General features: G+C 34.2%; 1 protein-coding gene across 1 annotated transcript; it reads right to left on the bottom strand.

Annotated features, from left to right (window-relative positions):
* Positions 1–23,041, bottom strand: LOC126978113 (prolyl 3-hydroxylase sudestada1). Its single transcript, XM_050826842.1, has 9 exons — positions 22,722–23,041; positions 21,902–22,071; positions 19,304–19,591; positions 15,429–15,629; positions 12,157–12,312; positions 9,577–9,702; positions 6,828–6,984; positions 3,318–3,553; positions 1–1,508 (listed from the first exon to the last, which is right to left on the bottom strand). The coding sequence occupies exons 1-9, from the start codon at positions 22,948–22,950 to the stop codon at positions 1,236–1,238; spliced, it is 1,836 nt and encodes a 611-aa protein (XP_050682799.1). The 5' UTR covers positions 22,951–23,041; the 3' UTR covers positions 1–1,235.
* Between the last annotated feature and the right edge of the window lie 3,673 nt (positions 23,042–26,714).

The following is a 26,714-nucleotide window of genomic DNA, read 5'->3' as shown; positions in this document are numbered from 1 at the left end:
TTGAAATAAAAATATTTTTTTATTTAATTATTATGATACAACTCTCGGGAAGTGTGAACAATCGAAGTGTTCTCTGCCCCTTGCCACTTTTGACGCCAGTTAATCGCGAAGATGTCCTACTTATACATATTAACTTACTTTAGTGTTGTATTTACACTCAATATTTTATTGTTACAAATGAATTTGTACGATACATTTTTTAACAACTGTGGGAACTTATACAATCATGTATTCAAGAATTTTAAATTTCCACACAGTAGGTACTTCTAACAAGAATTTAACTTATTAAATGCAAAAAAATACAACTAGGTATTTTAACAAAGCAAAAAATAATTATACTGTAAAAGCTAGGATATTACTAAATCGATTAATTAAAAGATTCACCAAAACAATAGGCGTGGTGACAGATTTTGCATTCCTGATCTACATATTATGTCGCTAGACATCCACTTATCTAGAAAATTACTTTATTTCAGCAATAAAATAATATATAACGTCAAAAAAGTATTTATAAAGTGAAACTTTAGTTACATTTTATCGCCCAGTAGGGGTGAAGTTGTATCATTAATTTCAACTACTGCTTTCAAGTCAGTTTGGTCGCGCGGTCTAAGGCGCCAGATTTAAGCTAATGTACCGAGAGGGGAGTAAGTTCATACCCCAGACCAAACAAAGTTTTTTTTTATTACATCATAATTTTATTTTATAAACATGTAAAGCATAATTTATGAATTTTTTTTTATATGGTGATATTAATATGTTATTTTGTGAAAAAATGTTTAACTTGCATTGTGGTTTCATAAAAACACAAACTTTGCTTTGTTTTTACTATGAATTAATTCTGAATTACGCGCGAAAACATTTTTGATGCTGAAACTGTCACGACTGCCATTGTCAGCAGATTTTAAACTGGTGGTAAGCACTATAAACTATCAAATACATCAATTAATTTATAACACTACAGTACATATCTTAGCTTATTTTAAAAACTTTTTAATATTAATGAAATATTATCATGTCAAAAATATTGTAAGTAGTCATCTATTCTTGATTTACCCTTTTTCAAATTGTAGTAGCCTTACATTTTTTATAATATTCCTCAGTAATTTTTTAAATCAGTGTTGTGAGACATTATTCACAGCAGATGAATGGTTAAGTAAAACTTAAATTAATTTTTTAAGAACCAATTCACACCACACAAATCGTTGAGTTCTAATTTCATTAGAATTCACACCACTTCACTCCCAATAAGAACATGTAACAATGAAGAAGTATTCCATCTCGTCCATTGTGAGCTTGCTGAGGTATTTGGTGAAAGATGTAGCCCCCACATCGCAGTACACGAGGCTCAAGGTGTTGTGGACTGGTGGGACAGTGACCAATGCGTCACATTCAGGGTCCTCCGGAGCCACATAGATCGTCTGGCCGCCACAGATCGGGTGCTTCGGCACACCGAGATAAAGGACTGCTTCCAAACGGCTTTCGGCGTAGTGCTCTCGTGGAGGCAGCAACTAGAATACAAATTATCAATAATTATTATAAGTGAGTCACTGCGGGAAACTGTATGAATGGAGCGCTGCATGCCTTTATGTAGGGCCAGACTGTGCCAAAAGGGGCGCGTCCATAATGGAGTGCTTATCGCCACGTTAAATGTACGGAAGTGAGAGTTCGGTATGGCAGAAGAAGCATAAAAGCAGAATTAACGCAGTGGAGATGAGATCACTGCGTAGTATGTGTAGGGTGAGACTGATTGATAGAATTCCGAATGGGATTACCCCATTCGGAACGAATCGTGGCGAGCGCTCTGTGGTCTGAAAGAAGATGTTGTGACAAGGACCGCGAAAGGAATGCTGAAATGGTTTGGACACGTGGAGCAAATGAGTGAAGAAAGAATGACTTATCAAATATATAAGGCAAGTGTGTGTAGGCAAGTCGGTCGGGGGAGACCTCGTAAAACATTCGTCGACCAAATTGGGGACGTTGTGAGAAAAGGAAAGGTCCGAAGGACCCGCAATCGGCGAGTATGTGTGAAAAGAGTAATGAATGTAGAGGAAGCGCGTGAAGTTTGTAAGGATAGAAGCAAGTGGCGTTCTATTGTCTCTGCCTACCCCGACGGGAACAAGGCGTGAGTATGTGTGTGTGTTATAAGTGACAACTGCATTGAAATACTACAAATTATTTAGTCCTTATAAATGCCAGTCGTATCTTAAAGTATTTAGCAACATCTACCTCTAGATTAATAATTTCAATAGAACAATGGGCAATGATATTATGTTCATTATCTTTTATTATGGAAAAGGAGGACAAACGAGCATACGAGTCACCCGGTTAAGTGAATACCGTCGCCCACATTCTCTTGTAACACCAGAAGAATCACAGGAAAGTTGTCGGCCTTTAAAGAAGGTAAACGCGCTTCTTTTGAAGGTACCCCAGTTGTGTCATCCAGGAAACATTCCACGGTTTTGTTGTACGTGGAAGTAACTTAGTTGAAAACCACACTGTGGAGGAACGCCACACATCCAGATGGTGGGAATGATATCCTAATTTGTGGCGTATCGTGTGCAGGTGGGATTCGGCCAAAGGAATCAGAACACTCCCTGTGATAAATGCGGTAGAAGACGTCTCATGAAGTAATGTCTCTACGCAACGACGGGTGATCGAGCCGTTCACAGAGCACTGGATTCCCGACAATTCGAGCAGTTGTAGAGCGCTAGAATGTGGGCCTCCTTTAAGTATTGCCGTGCTCTATTTATGACGCCCAGCTTTTCTCAAAGCCAATTTGGCTTCACCCTCCAGATAACCGCAGAGTTGGCAATCGCTCGCGATTTTGACCCAGTATTGCGACAGCGGAACCTTTTTTGTTCCACAAAGCAGGTCAGGACTCAAAGTGGCAAACAATACAGTGGTGCTGTTTTCAGTTTTCAGAGTAGCAGTTATGAAAATAAGGGACGAAACGAGAGTACGATCAGCTGATGGTAATTGATACGATCTATCCATTACAATGCAGGCCGCTCAGGATTCTTGAAATACCCAATAATTCTGAGCGGTACTAAAATTGCGCTCGTCACCTTGAGACATAAGATGTTAAGTCTCATTTGCCCAGTAATTTCACTAGCTACGGTGCCTTTCAGACCGAAACAATGTAATGTAAACATTCTAAAGACATTACTGCTTCACGGCAGAAATAGGCGCCGTCGTGGTACCCATAATATAGCCGGCTTCCTGCGCAAAGGAGCCTCCCACTCGTAAAGTAGGCAATGTGTATCACCATTACATAGAAACATTATACATAGCTATATAGTACTCATAGTAGCACTCACCGTAAAGTTTCCCCGCTTCCAGCGCTGCACCTCCAGGTTAGAGTATTGTGTGAGCGGGAGGTCAGTGCACTCCGCCAGCATTCTGATGAAGGTGTTGCTGCTCAACAACTTGACCAGCTCTCTGACCACGTGGCCCTCCGAGCCAGCAGGTACGTCCTCTTTGACTGCTAGCCACGCCTCGCTGATGCGCATGTAATACCGCTCGTGTCTGTTCCCACACAACTCCCATTCGATGTCTGCCGGATTTAAGTTAATTATTTTATTATCTTTATGGTGAAGTGACTAAAAATAGTATATTGTGTAAAAGTGTGACAAGTCTCTTTCAAGCTCAAGCGAATGACCGCACTCGCTTCGCTCTTTCTTTAATTTCGCATTTGTGGACAATCGGCAACGTCGCACGAGTTGCACATACTAATTTGTATTACAAATGCGCGAATTTATGTATTATTTCCAACTCCATATTCGTTTTTAAACTTTTGTAACTTAAATTATAATTATGTTTATTAAATTAAACTGTCAACCTCAATTTAGTTTTGATATTTCGAAATTTGCGTGTGCCAAGTATAATTTGCGTGCGACAAGTAAACTTTTCGCACACCATGCACGCACGTAATTTTGAAAATGGGCAAACGGCTCTTTTTCAACCGCAACAGCGAGCGCCAAGATACTAATTCTCCCGCATGAGTAATAAAAAGTGTAAAAGTGGAATCTATTTGCTTAGTTACACTTAAATAGCAAAATAATAAAATTTTATATAAATTTAATAGTGTACAATAATCTAAACTTGTATTTTTACTGTATAGGTGCTGTGGCAAAGAGATATTCATTTGAATATAATCTATTAGAATATTTATACTCGTATATCATATTGTCATCCGTTTAAGTTAATAAGTAATTTATTTAAACATTACAAAAACTGTCAAGATACAAAGCAATTAAAAAAAAAAACAGAATTGCATCGAGAACCGTAAAAGTCTCAACTGAATATCGCGCCAACCGATTTCTATGATTCTTTTTAATTGGAAAGGATATATACTTCAAAGGTAGTTTGTTAGGGTTCTGATTATGGAATCCATGACAAAGTAACGGAACTCTTTTAACGACATTTAACGACTAACAGTAAGGGTGCGATCTGTGGTAGAATTTCTGTCTGTAAACAAATTGCAAAGCGCTTACGTTCTGTTCTGCATTGAAAAAATTAGTATCTTCACATATTTAGACAAATTGTTAGTTAGTGTACTTCAGATTAAAATCAATTATAAAACTTACACAGAGGTCTCAAAATAACTATATAATAAAAATATCCTCTAATAAAACAAAAGCCACTTGGAATGTTATAAACGGTACCTTGAACAATATCTCTAGAGAAGACATAGATGCCATTAGAATTGGATCAAAAATTGTCACTGATCCTCAAATAATAGCGCAGGCATTCAACGATTTCTTTATAGATGAAATTATCAACGATTGCAAAAATAGTGGTTATAATGATAACCCCAAATACATCACTAGACACCATCAACCTAACTCACTTTTTTTTAACCCAACATGCTCCTGTGACATTCTGCGTGCAATAGAGTCATTAAAAATATAAATAGTAATATATATATAGGATACGATGATCTAAACACAGTTATAAAATATGTCGCTACCATAATAGCGCCAGTATTAAGTTACATTATGTATCAGTATCGAATATGGTATATACCCAGATAAAATGAAACTTACGATAATAAAACCTATTTTTAAAAAAGAAGACAAACTGGATATGCAATTTTACAGGCCTATCGCCTTGACACCAATCTTATCAAAAGTTTTTGAAAAAATTATACGGAATAACATGACATCTTCTTACTGTGAAACATTTAATATTTTGACTAAGAAGCAAGTAGGCTTTAGGAAAAATAAGTCTATCAATGAAGCAATTTATAACTTTTTGGAAACTGTAATGACTAGCTTAGAAAAGAAAAAACGAGTGACAGCAATATTTATGGGCATGACCAGAGCTTTTGACTATGTCGACCATTAAATACTGATCAATAAATTGGAAACATATGGCATAAGAAACAATGCTCTTAACTTATTAAATTTAATTGTTGTCTACCAGATAAATATGTTTGGTAGACAACAATTAACAGAAATAACTAAACTATATACGATAACTAAAAAAACAATGAAATTTATCAGACCCCCGGAAAACAACATTTGGCGTGCCCCAAGGCAGTATTCTAGGACTACTGCTTTTTCTTATCTATATAAATGACCTTCCTCAAACTACATTACTACCTTACACAAACTATTAACCTTTCCGGATCGGCGCGCTCCGGATCTCGCTGTACACTATTGATCGGCAAGCTTCCGGCAATTTCGCGGCATTTTCCCCGTGTGTATTATTTTACGTGTAGTTATAAAATGCTTATAACTAGGGTGATTTGAGTGACTGTCACTGAAAGCTTTTGAAACAAGCTATAAGACCATGTATAAATTATTCATATTGTCTTTCTTTTTTATTTCACACAGACTTTTCATTCGAAAAAAAGTGTAAAAATAGGTATATTTTAAAATAAATATTGTTATTATTGTTAATTACTTGTTTTATTTATTTCCTTTTATGTTTTTGTAATGAATAGTATATGTTAATTATAAAATAAAGCTTAAATCTACACAAAGAACGATCTTCGTGTAAAGTCTTGATAACGACCGCTCGCTGCGCCGGCCGGGAACAAGTGAACACATAAGTGCTTTGTCCGTAAAGCTATGACGTCGAATATTGGTGGCCTTGAATCGTAACGGATCGAAATGTGTTTGGGAATTCACTCGTTCATAACTGCGTAGGCAAATAAACCATCTTGTACACCTAATAAGGGTGAAAACTGGATGAGGTAAAAGAGTGCCCCGCGGCACAGCCGCTCTCATTGTTTTTTGAATTACCAGTGCCCGCGGGCACGGCCGATGCGGAAAGGTTAAGGTCAAAACCATTGGATCCTTTTGCAGACGATAGTACTGCCATATCTATTGACTACAATTTTGAATTTGAATTTGCGATACTGTTATGTTAACACCAGGAACAGACATAAACTGATGATGCCTACTACTCGGCTAAGTCGAGTTAGTAGGTCTTTTGTGGGGCGATATGCTTTTACAACAAGATCCCAGAAAATGTTCAAAACAAAAGTATTACGTTATTCAAAAGAATTGTTAAAAAACGTTTGTGTGGTAAAGGTTACTATACCATAAACGACTTTCTTAATGATACCACAGATTGGGAATGGAGTGACCGCCCTTAGGCTATTAAATAATAAGTTAAATTGTACAATATAACTTTGTAAACATATTTATTCGATGAAAAAAAAGCCCGCTGAGTTTGTTGCGCCGATTCTTCTCAGGTCTGAGGCATTCATTTTGGAATGGGTGGTAGTTTTTTGACTTTCAATAAGTGATGTCACATCCTATTTTGAATAAAAATATTTGAATTTGAATTTGTCAGCGCTCCGCTGGTAGTCCACATACCTTGGCCGTTGCTCAGAGCCTCCGTGAGCGCGGCCTGACGCGGCGCGGTGAGCAGGTCGGTGAGCGAGGCCTCGCTGGCTCGCTCGATGTGGGCCTGCACCTGGGACCGAGACCTGGCCGACATGTAGGCATTGGACACCCACTGCTGCAGCACCACCTACAAATATACCGCTTATTTAGTTAATCGAGCAATGACAACAATTAAATCGGATTCTGTTTATATAATAAAATGTAAAAAATATTAATAATAATATAATTTGCGACCTGTATAGCCGAGTGGTTAGCGATCCTACCTACTAAGCTAGAGGTCCCGGGTTCGAATCCCGGTAGGTGCAAGCATTTATATGATGAATATGGATGTTTGTTTCCGAGTCATGGATGTTTAAATGTATTTATGTGTGTTTAAGTAAGTATATTGTATTAAATATATCATTGTCTTGTAACCCATAGCACAGGCTATATATGCTTAAATTGGGGCAAGATAATTTGTGTAAAAAGTGTGTCAATATTATTATATTATTATAATATTACGAAATAGGCTATTCTTCGAATTTTTAAGATATATTCTTAAATTATCGTAAAGATTCGATAGCAAACTAGTATTTATAATTCCTCAAAATTCCACTTTTTTCACACAAAAAAAATTGTTTTAAATTTAAACGATCAATAGTCGCGCCAAAAAGGGAGCCACCATGATCGTGTCGTCATAATAACGTTAACAAAGAAACGTCAAATGTCCAATGCAATACTTATTGATTTTTATAAATATAAAAAAAAAATGACCTTTCATAGTCCGTATCGTTGGTGTGTTGCTAAAAATATATTGTTTCTGCTAGTGACGTCACAAAATGGTCGCCTGCTTTTACGGTCACGTGACATACAGTCAACATATAAATCCTACTAATATTATAAATGTGAACTTCTTTAACGCAAAATCTACTGAATAGATTTTGATGAAACTTTACAATAATAAAGCTTACACACTAGAATAACAAATAGGCTATAATTTATAAAACTATAGTGTGAATTATACAAAATATAAAAGAAGTGTGATTGTTACTAAATGAATACAACTAGCGCCATCTCTTATCAACTAGCAAGCAAAAGATCAATACAATTTATATGGCAAAACGACGTTTGCCGGGTCAGCTAGTTATAAATAATTCTCATGTTTTATAACAAATTAGTATTGAATCCGTATTTCTTAAGGTAAAAACTCTCTACATAACAAACTATCACAATTTAATTTTGATATATGAAACATGCCTATTGTGTTAATTTAATAGATACATTACATACCAGGGCTAAATATAATATCAATATACTTAATAAGCAACAATACTTTTTTTTATATTTGATTCAAAAGAAATTTAAATTCAGACATAGGTAAACAATTTGTTTAAAGTGATAATCCCTCACTTCTAGGATTAATTGAGTACACAAATTAAATTCGAAAACAAAATTTACTAACGATGCGGGACTCGAACCCGCGACATCTCGCGTTCCGTGCGAGCGCTTCTTCCACTGAGCCAACCGTTCGAGTGACGCATCGTTGATAAATCTTGTACATCTTGTTCAACTCTCAGGTTGTTGCTTCAACGGTTTGCACGGAACGCGAGAGGTGGCGGGTTCGAGTACCGCATCGTTCATGAATTTTGTTTTCAAATTCAATTTGTGTTAATTTAGATATGCCAATAATCCTCTCCCCCATTAGGATTGGGTGAATTTGGCTCTACACCAGAAAAGCCCGCTGAGTTTGTTACGCCCGTTCTTCTCAGGTCTGAGGCATTCGTCTTGCAATGGGTGGTAGTTTTTGACTTTTAATAAGTGATGTCACATGCTATCTTTTAATAAGTGATATAAATGAATTGCTGTTCGTTAGTCTCGCTAAAACTCGAGAACGGCTGTACCGATTTGGTTTATTTTGGTCTTGAATTATTTGTGGAAGTCCAGAGAAGGTTTAAAAGGTGAATAAATATGAAAATTCTCGGAAAAAATAAATATAAACAAAAATTCTGTTTTTCCTCTGATGAGTACCCCGTCGTTCAGAAATCAGATTGAAAGAATAATTTAAAAAAAAACTAATTAGATTTTATATATCTTTCTTTCTAAATCATACTAAGCACTTCTTGGCCAACATTTAGAAATATAACAGCTGTTTCCAGATGACATCTATTATGCATACCCGTAAATGATTAACCTAGATAATTGTAAAATAACTATATAACCTAAGTAATCGGTCGTCATTTTATACCCCAAAAATTTTAATTACTTATTAATTTTCTTATTACTTTATATGGCAATACAACGTTTGCTGGGTCAACTAGTCTATATATATAAAAATAAATTGCTATTCGTTAGTCTCGCTAAAACTCGAGAACGGCTCCACCGATTTGGCAAATTTAGGTCTTGAATTATTTGTGGAAGTCCAGAGAAGGTTTAAAAGGTGAATAAATAGGAAAATACTGCTAAATAAAAAAACTAATAAATAAAAACAACAAATTCGTTTTTCCTTTGATGTGTCCATACATAATTTCTATGAGAGAATTTATTGACGCACGGTTTGACAGTTCTGCTGTGAAACAATTTCATTACGACAGCAGGGTGCATATTTTACGAAGTAATTCTTGATGTTATGATATATTATTGACAAATTCATAAAAAAAAAACATTATTTTATTTATTATTTACAGGACAACGTCTGTCGGGTCAGCTAGTTTTGAATAAAAATACTTGAATTTGTACTCACGACTTGAGAGTGCGCGCGATGTTTGACGGGCGGCGTGGACATCGGCGGCTCGGACTTTACGCCGGGGCCGTGGAACCAGCCGTTGATAGACAGACGGGGTAGCTCCATCGACAACACCTCACTCACCTAACGACAATCACTCATACATATAAATAAAATGGTAGTGTCTGTTTGCAATTTACCAATGGGAGGCTCCTTTGCACAGGATGCCGGCTAGACTATGGGTACCACAACGGCGCCTATTTCTGCCGTGAAGCAGTTATGTGTTAGCATTACTGTGTTTTGGTCTGAAGGGCGCCGCAGCTAGTAAAATTACTGGGCAAATGAGACTTAACATCTTATGTCTCAAGCTGACGAGCGCAGTTGTAGTGCCGCTCAGAATTTTTTGGGTTTTTTAAGAATCCTGAGCGGTACTGCATTGTAATGGGCAGGGCGTATCGATTACCATCAGCTGAACGTCCAGCTCGTGTTGTCTCTTATTTTCATTAAAAAAAATTGAAATAACCGTTTTTTACTACATGTATATGAATATATATATACGGTACATAGACCAAAATAACATTTTTTACTATTTTTGTCTGTCTGTTTGTGGAACAAATCGCTAATCGCTGAAATGGCTGGACCGATTTTGACCGGACTTTTATTGGCAGGTAGCTGATTTAGTAAGGAGTAACTTAGGCTACGTTTATTTAAAAAAAAATCTTGCGAAGAAGGAATTTGGCGGCAGAAATCAAGTTAAACAGCTTTTCGGAACACTCCCCTTGATAAATTTGGTAGAAGACACACAAAGAAGCGAATTCCCTATGCAACGCCAAATGGTTACTGTTTACCCCCAAAGAGGTTCGCCCGCAACCTGATGAGACAAAACAGGGGCAATATACGCACAATTGTAGGTGTAGTCACCGGTCACTGTCCCTTGAACAAGCACTTGTCTATCATAGGTGTAACAGAGAGCCAGGATGCATGGAGGCAGAGGAAACGCCAGAACACGTGCTTTAGGAGTGCAGCAGTGTGGCCGAACAACGGGCACAAATACTCCAATCACCAGCATCGCTTCCAGATGCCTGCAGAAACTTAGACTTGCTAAACTTCTGGAATGATCTGGGCTGGTTGGAGTAAGAGAACATTTTTAAAACGCACAATGGCCCAATCAAGAGCCAAGTGTGTAATAAGCCCAGCTAAACTAACTAACTATGGTTACTGTTTACACCACATTACTCGGATAGATTACCAAATAAAATAAAAATAAATAATAGTTATAAAAAACTAAAAAGCTCGCTTTTTATGATATTATTAAAATAATAATTCTTCTACACCCCACGCTATTTTTTACAATAAAATATATTTTTTTACACTATTTTCAATTTAAATTTATTTTCTATTTTTTAGTTGAATTTTATATAAAGCGTGCTTTTTAGGTTTTTTTTAACTATTATTTATTTTTTCATTTTTAGTCAAATTAGTGTAAGGTCCTCGATAAATCTACAAAGTTTGAACGAAATCTAGCCGTTTAAAGTGGGTCTAAATCGCGCCCAAAGAAGTCAGTTACAAACATACAAACATACAGGTGAAGCTAATATAAAGCGTATAATAAAATAGCTGAGTCTCTTGGAATTAATTTTAGTAGGCATCAGATAATAAGCAAGTTTTTTCTTCGGTCAATTATTTAATAAATCACAAAATTTAATTTAATACGTTTCACTAGAATAATTACAAATTTGTTTATACAAGACAAGTGCAATATCCCGCGCCCGCTCAATGTATGAATTATCATAATATTGTAATGAAATGTCATTGACTGAATTAGTTGTACTTCGAGTTTTTTTTTAGGGGGTTTTCTATGTCAAAAAATATGGGTTCCGGAAACATGCTGCATGTAATTCAAACAATATTTAAAGTTTTCTATTCCCGCCTTTTTTCAACTATTTTTTTCAATAACGAAATTGAGCTTCGCCGTTCGATATTTAAAATTGATGACTGTTATACTCATACGAAGACAAGGCTGAATAGCGAAGCGACCTCTTTTGTCATTGGGCTGAATGCATGATGTCTATTGCCAGTATGATGGTTAGATGTACGCGAACTTTTTGAAAGAGCGAAGAGTTTAATTCCATTTGGGGGTAATAAGGACCTACTTACCGAATATGAGACAGTAAATAAATATTAATGTTTATTACATAAGCATCAGTTATTCGCTTTCATTTACCATTAACTTAAGGTTGAATAATTTATTTAAACTTTTAAATCTTACTTATTATCTTTGAATCATACTACCCAATTTATTGTTAATTTTTTTAATATACTATTATGACGATGAACGGGCGTTGTAATATTGATTTAATTCACTTTATTTATCTAATCGGTTGTGATGACAAAAATACTAAGTACTATGGGCAGCTCACCACAATATTGTATATTTTATTAAAAAGAGCGCAAAAAAAAAAGAATTCTGAATTGTTTCCGAAGCGGTAGTAGTAGTAACTATAGTATATAAGAAATGACATCGAAAAGAATTGTAAAGGAATCAATTTTGAGTAAATAAATGCCTTTAATACACCATTAAGTATAACTATGAGTTACCTGATGATAGGTCTCCGGGCCCACTTGGAAGAAGGCCAGCATGTTGTTAGCGGGGTATACGGTGTGCTCGACGGTGGCGGGCTCTCCGTCCTGGTCCATCGAGAACAGCTCCAGGCCGCCGCCCATCTCCGGAGACCAGCCGCACCAGGTGCTCTCCTGGTAGACCATCGTCAGCAATTTTATAATATCGATTACTTGATGACGCGTACGGGTCACCTGGTGTTAAGTGATCACTGCCACCCACAATCTCTTGCAACACCAGAGGAATCACAGAAGCGTTGCCGGCCTTTAAGGAAGAAGTTTTTTGAAGATACCCATGTCGTATCGTCGCGGAAACACCGCATAAGGAAGCTCATTCCACAGCTTTGTAGTACGTGGAAGAAAGCTCCTTGAAAACCGCACTGTGGAGGACCGCCACACATCCAGATGGTGGTGATGATGTCCTAACTTGTGGCGTGTCGTGCGAAGGTGGAATTCGGCGAATATAATTATCACTATAATTAGAAATAACTATAATTGCATATTATATTCAATCTTTAGTTAACTTGATTCGTGTAAGTTAATTGGTAGCACTGTTACGGTAGACGGTCGTGCCCTATATAAGCCAGAGCGCTCAGTTCGAGGGAACATTACTTTTTGTGAATTCTATAGGGGCAGCGTTACCCCTTAGAATTTTTTTATTAATATTTATTAATTGCCTATTAATTATAAATAATAAGCGTATATTGTAAGACTACGTGTGGAAACTTTAAAATAATAATAACAAATTCTTTATTGCCATACAAAAACATTACAAATATAAAATGAATAATTAGGCAACGCGATGAAACAAAAGGCAAAAGGAAAAGGCTCAGTTTCACCTGACATGGAATCATGGACTTATGTTTCCATGCAGCGATGTTTTTCAGCCATCCCCTCCTCCCTAAGGTGTTGAGTGGGAGTGGATGTATTGTGGCGTAATTCTTTTGTTTGATGCGAAAAAGATGCCATTTGGTCCGATAAAAATTTTACATGGTTTGGCCCAGTAGTTTTCGTTTTATGAACATTTATATGAAAAATTTCGTCTACCTGGATGACATAATTGTTTTCTGAGTACGGCTTTCTTTGGAGTTTACATTAAAGTTGATTATATATTATTATAAACTAACACTAAAACGTAAAAAATAAAAAATAAACTACGTTTAAAATAACCGACTTCAAAAACGGAAAAGTATCAAATAACTAAAAATTTAATTTAATACACCTCTTATGCAAACGATTACCTTTAATATTAATAAAATACTATTACTTGTATGTTCTACATATTGATAGCTTTGAAGTCGGTGCCACGCCAAATGTAATAAAGGTACCTACGCTCGCCACACGTGACTTTGAGCGGGATAGCTTCGTCTAGAAAAAAACCCACGCGGACAGACACATAACGCCAGACAAACTAAATAAATACAGTAAGTAAGCTGTTTATAATATTAAGTTTTATTTTGTTTTGGGCTTGGCAACGACTTCAAAGCTATCAATAGGTAGCACATATAAATAATAATATTTTATTAATATTAAAGGTAAAGGTTTGCATAAGAGGTATATTAATTTAAATTTTTAGTTATTTGATACTTTTCTGTTTTTGAAGTCGGTATTTTTTAAACGAAGCTTATTATATATTGTTTATTTCTTTGGGATAACAAACAGTTACCACAATACATTTTCAAAGTACAGTATTAAATTAATCTCTAGTGAGAGCCCACACCGTTATCCACAGGTTGATTTTATAGTTCCTAGTATCTAATACATAATTAATGAAAAAATTATAACAATATTTAAAGTTATATATGTACATACAATAAGAAGAAAGAAAAACCAAACTTTATGTCTTAAAACTAAATAATTTACAAAATTAGTAGTAGGTACAATGTTTTTATAGTCGTCTTAACTTTAATCCTTAGTCGTATATAGTTGTTAAAATACATTAAAACAAAAGCGTTAATGAGATTTATAATAACAAAAATATTAATCCTGTTTACTTAAGATGTCATTCACTTGCTTTTTAAATTTTGTTTTGATCATGAAAACTGAAAATTGCGACGATCTGTATAGCCGAGTGGTTAGCGATCCTACCTAGAGCTAGAGGTCCCGGGTTCGAATCCCGGTAGGTGCAAGCATTTATATGATGAATATGGATGTTTGTTTCCGAGTCATGGATGCTTAAATGTATTTATGTATGTTTAAGTAAGTATATTGTATTAAATATATCATTATCTTGTAACCCATAACACAGGCTATATATGCTTAACTTGGGGCAAGATAATTTGTGTAAAAAGTGTGTCAATATATTATTATTATTATTATGAAAAAGTCTGTCATGTGTGTCGATCAATCTGCGCTGTTGGGCGCGACCGACGCCCCGACGAAGATCGGTCCTGCGCTGCCCTCATCCAACATATTCCAGATCGTCGGTCCATCTTGTGGGGAGCCTTCCAACACTGCGTCTTCAGGTACATACGTACATATTTTATTTTATTTTATTTATTTATTTTTATTAAGAAAAGAAACAGATTTACATAACATAAACAGGTTAAAATTTACCATTGACAGTTTTCGCATATAAGAAACTATATAAGCGTGAAATGAATGAAATGAAATTTTATTTGCAGGAAACATTGTACTTAAGATGTTAAGATAATATTATTGATAATCCGATATGTTTCGTCAATTGACATGCAAAATATGTTACAAAATTGTCTAAACACTACTGTTATACCGAAACATGTCGGATTTCACAATGCTATCATTAATATTTATAAAATTAAAATTTTAAGATATTATAATATGAGACGTGTTACAAATAATGAACAAAAAAAAACAAAAAAATCATGAAGAAATAGAATAAAAGTATATAGATATAATACACGACAAAATTAATGGAAATTATAGTTATACAGGTATTCAGAACTCAAGAGAACACGCACTCATCCAACACTTCGTCAATCTCCCTCTTGGTAACATATTGAATAGATCTAAATCAGGCAAGTCAATTAATCTGATGTAATGCTTGTGGACACCTAATAAAATATGGATGTTGCCTGTAATTAGTACTGCAGTGAGGAACGTATAACGTACATTTTGTCCTGGTGTAGTTATTGTATACTAAATTAATATCAACATATTGGCTCGCACGGCAAATGAAGGCCAAATCGGGTGGAACATGTGCCGCGCGGCTACCACGCGTTATGTGTACGCACCCTAACACTTATTTCATAGTCTATTTAAAAATAACTGACCTTTTCATTTTTTTGTGTATCACCCCCACCGTTTTGGAGTAATGCATGTTTGATTGGTTGCTGCCACGGCGCTAGATACAGTATGAAAGCCACTCGTCTGTCTGAAAGTCTGTCATCATGGACCAGCAGGTGATCTCCTGGACCATACAACGAGCATGACGCGGAGACGCTTTTAAGATCTAAGCCTGTCACTTGAGAAACCTGTAATTTGGAGACCATAAAAAATTTATGTGAGGCACTTATTAACAATAATAACATCCTCCTGAGGCAACCTTAATGATCAAAGTCAAAGTCAAAAAAATCTTTATTCACTGTAAAACTTAATAAGTTATTTAGTGCAAGTCAGGATGAAGTACAAAAGTTACAATAGCATTCAAATGAGTATAACAATATTCATTAACAAAATTTAGAAACATTAATTCCAACTATCTTTATCATTCAAATAATATTTCACATTATAATAGGCCTGATGTTAATTTATTTTTTACGATACATTTAAATTTTTTAATAGGTAATATTTTAATATCATTTGGGGGTTTATTATAAAACATAACACAATCCACTTTAGAAGATTTAGGAATTTTACGGAGCCTAGTAGATGGAATTGCGAGTTTATATTTGTTTCGAGTATTGACACTATGTACATCACTATTCTTTTTAAATTGGCTAATATGTTTATGAGCCTATAGGTTCTAGTATATGTACTGACAGTGTACTGTCATAATATTAATTTCACTAAACTTTTCTCTCAATGAATCCCTTGAACGCATTAATTTATAGCACAAATATGTTGTCAATATCTGCAGCCCTACCCCACAATATAATTCCGTAAGACATGACACTATGAAAGTAGTTGAAATATACAAGTCTAGCCGTTTCGACATCTGTCAGCTGCCTAATTTTTTGTATCGCAAATACTGCAGAGCTAAGTCGATTACATAAGTTTTTTATATGAGCACCCCATTGTAGCTTAAAGTCTAATGTAATGCCTAGGAATGTTGTCGTTTCTACTACATCAAGTTTGTCATTATTAATTTTTATAGGTGTTGTTTGGTGCTTTATTTTTGGAAGTGTAAACCTTATACATTTTGTTTTGATTTCGTTTAAAAGTAAGTTATTAACATTAAACCAATTTACTACTTCAGCAATGTCGTCGTCAACCTGACATTTTTTTGCTGGCGTTTTATTTTAAATAACAAAGATGTATCGTCAGCAAACAGTATAATATAATATTTATTTTGCATAAGATATGGTAAATCATTGACGTAAACCAGGAACAAAAAAGGACCCAAGATTGAGCCCTGTGGCCACCCATTGATATGATAGAGCCAGTTGATCTTTTTCGATTAATGTCTACTCTTTGAATTCTATTACACAAGCACGATTTTATTAAATCTAGAGAAACATCTGACGACCGATATAGCCGAATGGTTAGTGACCCTGACTACTAAGCTAGAGGTCCCGGGTTCGAATCCCGGTAGGTGCAATCATTTATATGATGAATATGGATGTTTGTTTCCGAGTCATGGATGTTTATATGTATTTATGTATGTTTAAGTAAGTATATTGTATTAAATATATCGTTGTCTTGTACCCATAGTACAGGCTATGCCTAGTTTGGGACAAGATAATTTGTGTAAGAGTGTGTCAATATTATTATTATTATTATTATCTCTAACCCCATAGTGGTAAAAAATTTTAAGTAAGGTTTCATGATGGACGCAGTCGAATGCCTTGGATAAATCACAAAAATGTGATCTCCACAAATATGTGCTACTATGTACCTACCATGTGCTCAAGGGACGTTGGAGATAAAAAAATATATAAACAGGAGATGTTAATTATAAAAATTACATACTATATAGCTAGATACGATAGCCATTTTTCTAATCATTGAATAGGACCAGGAGAACCATTGCGTGGCCTGCGAGGAGCCTGGCTTTAACGCCGGTTGATTTCTATGTCTGGGGTTTACATGAAATCTATAGTTTACGACGTCGCCGTAGATGACCCACGGAAGAACTCAAAACAAGAATTATAAACGCAGTAAATGCGATGTGGAATAATCACTTCGAGTAAGAACTTTTAATTAGGCTCAAGAATATTCTGGTTCTGAATAATGTTTTATATGTAATTTTTGTATTATTTATATTCGGTATTGTTTTTAATTAATTTTATGGAACTTTTAAAGAGCGACCTTAAGTTTAGTTCGAATGCGAATTTCCTATGTGATATTTATTTTCAGTTTCTTTTAAAAAGAGCTAAGAAAACGTTCATGTTTTTAAAATAACCTGCAAGGCAAACTTTATAAAGTTTTTTCAAGCATTTGAAGTGAAAAATATATGAAATAATATCGTTTTTTGTCTCGCATTTTTAATTTTTGGATAATTCTTGTTTTTATATTGATAAATAATCAGTGTTTTATTGTTGTTCTAAATCAGAAGATTTTTTTTTAAATATACATACCTATTTTCAAATTGAAATTTCGGCTTTATTGAAAAAATCTAATTAACTCGTAACTCAAAAATGGTTCACTTTTGCATAATGCATATGGGTGTTACTTTTAACTGTTTAAAACTTAAAAATAACGGTTTGCACTTCGGGAGTGCCGGCAGAAGTGAAAAATTGAACATTAATGTTGTGCATTTTTGAATAATTTGGAATGGTTAGTAATAATTTCGTACGAATTGCTTTATTTATCAATATAAAAGTACTAGCATTTATGTGGTGAAATACAATATTATTTTTTTGCGCTACCGTAGGTACACAAAAATGACAATTTATATTACATAAAAAATTTAACACTTCAGAACTATTACAATTATTTTACATTAAAATTTCAACGACCGTCTTACGAATTTTCGATCAGGTCACGTGTCCTGACGCAAACTTAACTTTTTATACCCATCCCAAGAATTGTGCTCAACGCTGCTAAAGAGGTTTTCACTTCAAAATGCTTTAAAATGGTTCATAAAAAGAGAATGGCATTGTGAGTTTACCAACAAGAGCTGTATAATGTCAATGAATTCATGTAGTTATTGTAAAAGAGAGAGAAGGAAGAAGAGGAAGAAGAAGTGACAATTACCAAATATTTTATACCTAATTACCACAAAAATATTTGCATGTCTGTCGAGACGAAACATATTCTCTAAAATTTGTAACAACTTTACTTGTAAATGTTTCTGACAGATAAAGAACTTTGACTTTGAAACTGTGTATTTCAGGTACCTCATGTTTGATCGAAGATTTATAATAAAGGCTGTTTCTAATATTTTAATAATTGTATAAAAGTAAAACACTACATACTTCACTAACAAATATGTAAGACGAGCACACATGAATATTTTAAATTTAGTCTCGCCATAATGAGGAGTGTTTTTCTATTACGCTAGTATACTATGTTTATGTATGGTATGTACACATAAATATCCAGACGACCGAGCATTGCTCGGAATTTTAAGAATGTACAAAACTTGAGCAAAAAAAACTAATTGGACATCTGGATTTGAACCAGGGTCTTCTACTTTCCAGATTACCCAATATCCTATCGGCTAAATTTACCTTTGTATTCTAATGTTATTGTAGCCGTATCTCATTAAAACACGGATAAAACAATTTTTTTTTAATTGAAACCTAGCTAGATCGATTTATCTCCCCCGAAATCCCCTGTATACTTAATTTTATGAAAATCTTTGGAGCCGTTTCTGAGATTCAGATTGCATATATAATATATATACAAGAATTTCTAGTTTAAAGATATAAGATATTATGTATCTACATGGGCTACTTTTCTTTAAACATTCATTTATGTGGATGTTGAAATGACACATTCAGAATTACTCAGGTATTTGAATAGGTATCTAAAATTATCTTACCCAACTTTTTATGTCGGTCTTCAACAGTTCATAAATGCCCCCTATTGATCTCTGCCATGTTAAATTCGCTAAATCTGTTGTCTGATGAAACTCATAAAGATCCATTTTCTTTCTCGTCCAGTCTAATGTGTTCATGTCATCTACAATGTTGTTTATAATCTCCGGATTTGACAGCAAGTTGTGCATCAAACAGACACGGAATGGTTTGCATGTAAGTGTTACCTTATCACATTTGTGATCGCTTTTTTCAGACCAGCTAGTTGATATTCTACCTATTAGTTCTTGAGCCTGTAAAATAATTGGTTATAATTTTTTTTATTTTTAGTAACATTTTTTGTAAATCTATGTTTGTATAATATTTATTTTAGTGCCACAGTTAATTGTATTTTGCTTTGAAATATGTCAGTTCAGCTCCAAACGTCCAAACACAATGGGGTCACTGAAAATCAGTGTTGTGGTCAATGTACGTATGGACACAACTATAACTGACTCCAGTTTTGGAAGACCACTGCCACATTTAGTACCTATTGCTTTTTTTCTTTTGTTTTAACTAAGTTAAGTAGTAAGATTAAGCATATACTTATTTTGTTTTGAGTAGCTTTTTTGTGTGAATGTGTCAGTTTTTCTTTCAAAAGAAATTCGTTTTCTGTTTTTTTTTTTAATTAAGGTCATCAAAAGGATAGGATACTTCTTCTTTTGTGGTCTGAATCTGCAATCAGTCGCCAGACTATATACTCAGATGTGTCAGAAGTAATTCAGAGACTAGTGGATTGCAATGGTGGTTGAGACATGTAATATATTGTGATTAATAGAACTCTATTTCTGAAATCACTATTGCAATCCCGAGATACCCCTGTATTTCATGTTTCCTCACATAACTCAAACAGTTTGCATTAGTCCTTAGTATGCTTTTTTGCACCCCTTACAGGCAGACTACATAACCTTTGCTGAAAACTCGAAATATCTTCAAAAATAATTAATTTATCACCATATACTACTGCTCGAAGCAAAAAAAGATAAGTCTGGTGTACTAAAAGTATGTCAAACTTAAAGGATACAATCACAATTCTTGAAAAACCCAAAATTCTAAGCAATTGGGCTAGTCACTTTGAGGTGCAATATGTTAAGTGCAAAATTATCACTGTAATTTCACTAAGTCACCTTGAAACCAAAACGCTATAATGCTTGCACATTATTGCTTGACTGCAGAAATATGGGCCTATAAATAAATGTCTCTTCACAAATGACATAATGATGACGGGAGTATAGTGCCTGTCAATCACCTGCCCGCAGAACACCAGAATTGTGCCACATTTATCAATCTTTAATTTCTACCATATCTTGTGAAGAATGATAGCAACAAAAAAAAAATTAACATCAACAGACCATAAAATTGGCAACTGATTTTAATTACATAAAAAATTTATGGCTGAACAGTGGAAAGGAAAGGTTGTTGATTGATAAAAAACTAAGATTCATTCACACATACATTAATGAAATGTATAAAATACAATATAAATGTTACAGTTATCGGCTCATATAATTCTGTATAAAATATATATATATATATATATATATATATATATATATATGTAATAAATAAATATACATGATACAGTTAAACATAATATTATATTGTTTAAACATTTAGATTTATTTATTCAATGAACAAAATTATCTTAATATATATATGTAGTAATAAAGACTGATATACTCGCAAAACCTCTAAGGTTTATGTGCCAGCGGTAAGTTCGCATTACAATAGTTATTTAATTACTTATTACATGACAAACTCAAATATTTTATTCAACAACAAGTCAATGTACCATCAATTTACATAGTCACAAAGGCCCAGCAATTTAATAAAAATAATAAATTCAAAGATATTTTGCATTCCTAAGAACAAAAACATCTATGGTAGATAAATGCTATGTGAATACCCAATATAATAAACAAATTGCAAATTTATCTACAATATTATGTATAATATAAAGTAAAAGTATACTAAAAAAAATACAAGCATACAGAAAACATTAAGTTTAGAACAACAACTATATTTTTGTCTTAAAAGGCATTTATTCTCTCAAAATTGATTCCTCTAGAATTCTTTTTCACGTCATTTGTAACGCTACAGAAACAAGTGGCGCAAGAAACTCTGCCAGCATTATTTTTTTGCGCTCTTTTTAATGAAATATACAATACTGTACTGTCATAGTTATTGCTATAAAATAACCATAGTCCCAGGCTGTCTGATCATTTAGATATTCAGCTGTGGAGTAGTAGGATTTACGATATATGCAACAATTTTTTAATAAAAGATTTAATTTTATTTATAGATAATGCCTGAACAGTGGCTGGGACTTTATTGTGAAACTGTTTACCCTGAAAGCTCGTATGTATCTTATGAAGCCTACTAGAATTTGTTACAAGCAATCCCTTATTTATAGTGTGAAAAGATATGTGTAGACTAATCTAGATATCAAAATACCAATATGTAATGTAATGTAGAAATTGCAAGTGACAATTTAGCCAGTTAAACCCTTCTGGGTGTGCCATACAATTATTATTTGATGATTACAGTGTGACAGATTCACTTACCAAAATGGATTGGTTAATTCTGGGTCTTGCATGTCTCTCTGCTCTAGGGTTTAGGTGTGCTTTGCTCACTATAGTTTCCTTTTTTTCATAAATAACAATAGCATCATCTTCCCATGGATCATTAGAATCAGAGGTGTAATCTGATGTTGATGATGATGATGAATAATCAGCTGAAATAAAACAATATAATAATAGTACAACAATTATTTATTTAAACAAACACTTATTCAGTCAGCAAACAAGTAAAGAAATAAAATGCACCACTACATTAGAACTAAAGTCACTGTAAAAACTAGGTACAAGGCAGGTCAAAATATGATTATTTATACATAAAAATATCACCTATCTTCTAGAGCGGTAGGCATAGACAATGAAAAAGTCATGATATTATATTTCCCCTACTTTCATAGCTTTGATCATGAAAGTTAAGCAATATTTGAACCTTTGCTAACACTGTCATCCACATTTAGTTAGTTAATTTATGCAGTCAATCTTATATTATCCACCCTTTCTAGATGACCAAACCTCCATCAACTAGTAAACTGGAAGTCAATTAATTATGGGTGAAAATGTCTATATTTTCCAAAGATTTTATACAAGGCAAGATTTTGCCTGTACTATTTTTACCATATACAATATATCTATTTATTTAAATTGGCTTTACTCACAATTAAAAAATGTTGGAATACCCAAATTTTCTGTACCCTGATAAATTATTCAACAATTTTCAGTATTGCTTTGTTATCATGACTACAAGTTTAAAATTGGCGCTACAACTGCGATGCTTTCTATCGCATCAGGAGGAAATTATTTAAAGTACCTTTACGGATTCTCTTAACTTCATCTGCAGAAGCTTGGTAGGATTTCACGGCACACACATCAGAATCATCACTATCCGTATCCGATATTTCTATAACAGTGTTTGAAAGTCGCCGTTTAGCTGGCGGTTTACCAGACGGCCCGGCTTCAGTACAAGCGCTATTAGAACACTGCGCTTCAGAGCTTGATGATGGTTCTTCCTTATCATTTTCACAGCTCGTAGAATACATTGCGATTAATAATGCAAACTACATAATATAAAAAGAAATAAATAAAAAACCACAAACAAAACTACTTGCTCTTATTTAGAGACGCTTAACCTCAAATTCAAAAGTCAAATTTGATCGTTTTGGTTGACAAAATGACAACGGACAGTTGACGGTTGGTTGACATTCGACAACAAAAAGTGCTGATACCTTAGATTAAGAACCTTATTCAAATCCAAATATTTTTATTAAAAATAGAATTTAAAATCACTTATTGAACGTCAAAAATTATCACCCGTTCCAAAACGCCTCAGACTTTTTTTTATAATATTTCGTTTCAAATCACTATAATTATATAATTCTTCTAATATTCATTTTCTTAATACTCTTATCTTAATCTTATGATTTATTATTAAATAGCGTGAGAGCGGTCTCTCTATTCTCAATCTATGGTATAAAGTCATTTATCTTTTAGTAAAATTTACCACATTGAAACATTTTTTTTAACAACAATGAACAATACCAAAAGGAGAAGGTCAGTTTCATGTTTTATGAAGTGCTGTTTTTCAGTCATCCCCTCCTCTCTTTTTGAAAAAATCTTTTGAATTTCGAAATACATATTTTGTTTTGTACATTTTCTGGGATCAAAATATTGTAAAAGCATAGAGTACCATAACAAGTTTATGTTTATCCATGGTTTTAACAGATATTAATAGAGTTTCCAGAAAAATTCGCTTATGTATCTGCGTACATACATAATATTAACAACAAGAATTTATTGAGATGCAACAGTTAAAATGTTTACCTCGGTATATTTCTTTCAAATTTTCTCTTTAGTGATTCTATGATTACTACTGGTATACCTAAACACCCACTACATGCAAAGAAATCCAGTTTAATAAACCCTACTACTTAAATTAATATTGACAATACTTTTATGTCACTTCAAGAGCAGAATTATAGATAAAAGCTAGTATTTTTTCCAGATATAGGTACTGCTGTTAAAGCTTTGTACTGATAAACCTCCTAGGCAATATTAAAACATGAATAATGTAATAATAATAAAGTAATCAAATTAGCCTCAATATATTAATTAGATTAGCCATAGAACGTCATTGGATTAGCCTTATAATATAATAATTAATATATAATTTAATTATAGCCCTGTTTAGATATTAATTTTTTATTAAATTAATATCTAAACCTCAATATTAACAACTTTCTCTTTATAATTCTTTAGGACCTAGGTTATAAATGTGTATGTTAATATTCTTGAACGTCCCCTAGTAAAGCTAAACTGTTTTAAAACCAAAAGTATGTAGGTAAGTAATCATTTGGCTTGAAATTATTTTTTCACAAATTTTACTAATGGCCAGCAAGACCACACATCTTTAGTCAGAAGTGCGTCCTAACTTAAAAGTTGGTGTAATTATTTGACTAATAGGTGCTCTAAGAAACTATTGCTATCGTGCTGAGCTCTAAGCACAACAGCTATCTGTGTGCGAATAGTCGGTGTTTACGTGCGTAATCTAATCGTATCGGCGCTCTCTGATCCACGCGGAATTGTGTAGATTGGCGCGATTTAGGACCTCGCGCAGCGTTCTGTCAGTGAGATTATTTTACGTGTAGCAATAGATTGCTTTCTATTAGGATGACTTGAGTGAATGTTTCTGAAAACTATTGAAAAAAACTATAAGACCGTTTGTCAATTGTTGACTTATATTAATTCATTATGTATAAATTCATTTATCTACATCAATGCTTTAAATCCTCTAATAAAGATCATCACTCAACACTCGTTTGGATCATGTAGGTAATGGTTACTTGGACTGGCTTTTTTAATGTTAGCAGTAAGCTGTAAGTAACTGTTTCAGAATCTTTTATAGATATTATGGATATATATTATGGGTGTAGATAAAGTCTTGTATGCAACTGTTGACAATTAGGTAAGTATTAAAACACTCGGCTTCGCGTGATAAACCCACATTCGTGTTTTAATACTCTTTTTACACAGCAGTTGCATAAATAACTATAAACCATCATACATACATCTCACATTCACACCACATTCATATTAAATTTCATAGAAATTATCCATAATTAAATAAATAATTCTACTAAATCGGCAAGTAAAGCAACAGTGTGTAGGCGATGCAGTATAATATATGAAGGTAACACTAAAAGTTTTGCGTAACTTAATAAAACAACGTGTTATAACAAAACAGTATGTTTATTGCTTTTCAAAATACTCTCCTTTACATTTTAAAATAATTTTTTCATGCCATCGAACCATTTTTAAAACATGAGAACCACAGATCTGAAGGCATGATTTCTACGTGCTGATTAAACGCTACCACTGCCTCTTCGGAATTGGTAAAAGTGAGACCTCTCATCAAATCTTTCATTTTGGGGAAAATATAGAAATTACAGGGTGCTAGGTCGGGTCTATGACTATCAAGATGGCTGACGAATTCTACTTTTTCGGAAGCTAAAAATTACTTAGTTCAACAAAACTAAGGCATTTTTAGTCAAGAGGCCATGTGTGAAGAATTGTCCTGATGTAGGAGAACGCGGCTTTTTGGTCGTCTTTCGTGAACTTTTTTTAACACCCTGGGTAAACAAATGGTAGAATACCACTCGGCATTAACACTCTTTTGATCTTCAAGTCGAATTGTGGAGATGGGAACCGTAACTGAGAAAAAAAATGGGATCATTTTTTTACGAATGTTTCTCGCCTGCCTCACTTTTGTTGGCCTGTTATCATTTTCAAACACACATTCACAATATTGCTGATTTTTTCGGGTACAGAACAATAAATCCACGTTTCGTCTCCTGTGTCAATGTCATAAACAGCATTAGAATGTCCATGTTCGTACTTCATTAGCATCTGTGAGCCAATTTCAACCATTCAACGCGAGCCCGCTTCTGGTCATGAGGGATCCAACGACAACAAAGTTTCCGAAATTTCAATTCTTCGTGTAAAATTTTCTGAATTTGGCTCATACCAAACCCCAATAGTACTCGAATTGTCTCATAGGTAATCCGCGGGTTTACTTCAATTAGCCGCTTAGCAGTAGCCACGTTATTATTGGTGACGGCAGTTGAAGTTGAAGGCCACCCTTCACGAAATTCGTCATGTAAAGAAACCCGACCTCTCTCAATTTCAGCAAACCATCGCTTACGGTGCTCCAGCAAGTTCGTTCTACTAGTTTATCAGTAGGGTACTAAAAATATTTTCAAGAAAAAGATAATATTATAAACGAATGTCAGAATATTTTGCGCAAGTAAATAGCAAATCACTGTCAAATTTCGTTTCATCATCATCATTATCAGCCGGAAGACGTCCACGGCTGGACAAAGGCCTCCCCCAAAGATTTCCACGACGATCGGTCCTGCGCTGCCCTCATCCAACGTATTCCGGCGATCTTGACTAGATCGTCAGTCCTTCTTGTGGGGAGCCTACCGAAACTGCGTCTTCCGGTACGTGGTCGCCATTCGAAGACTTTACTGCCCCAACGGCCATCTGTCGTTTCAAATTTCGTTTATTTCACAATGAATCAAAATTATTATTGTTTATTATATAATTATTAAAATATTCTATTATTAAATCTTCTAACATCGCTATTTCCTCGCCACGCGCTAATCACTCCTTGTAGGATTCCTACACCGAGCCAGTAGGTAAGTCCTTTGTAAGGCGATGTATATACAAGCTTTTACAACATAATCCAAGAAAATATACTATAGAATTAATGAGTTATGAAATTCAGAAGCATTGCTAAAAAGCGTAT

Source organism: Leptidea sinapis, chromosome 47 (genome assembly GCF_905404315.1).
Source record: "Leptidea sinapis chromosome 47, ilLepSina1.1, whole genome shotgun sequence".
NCBI classification, from domain to species: Eukaryota; Metazoa; Arthropoda; class Insecta; order Lepidoptera; family Pieridae; genus Leptidea; species Leptidea sinapis.
The sequence above is the reverse complement of the archived record's forward strand: the minus strand, read 5'-3'. Positions and strand labels throughout refer to the sequence as shown.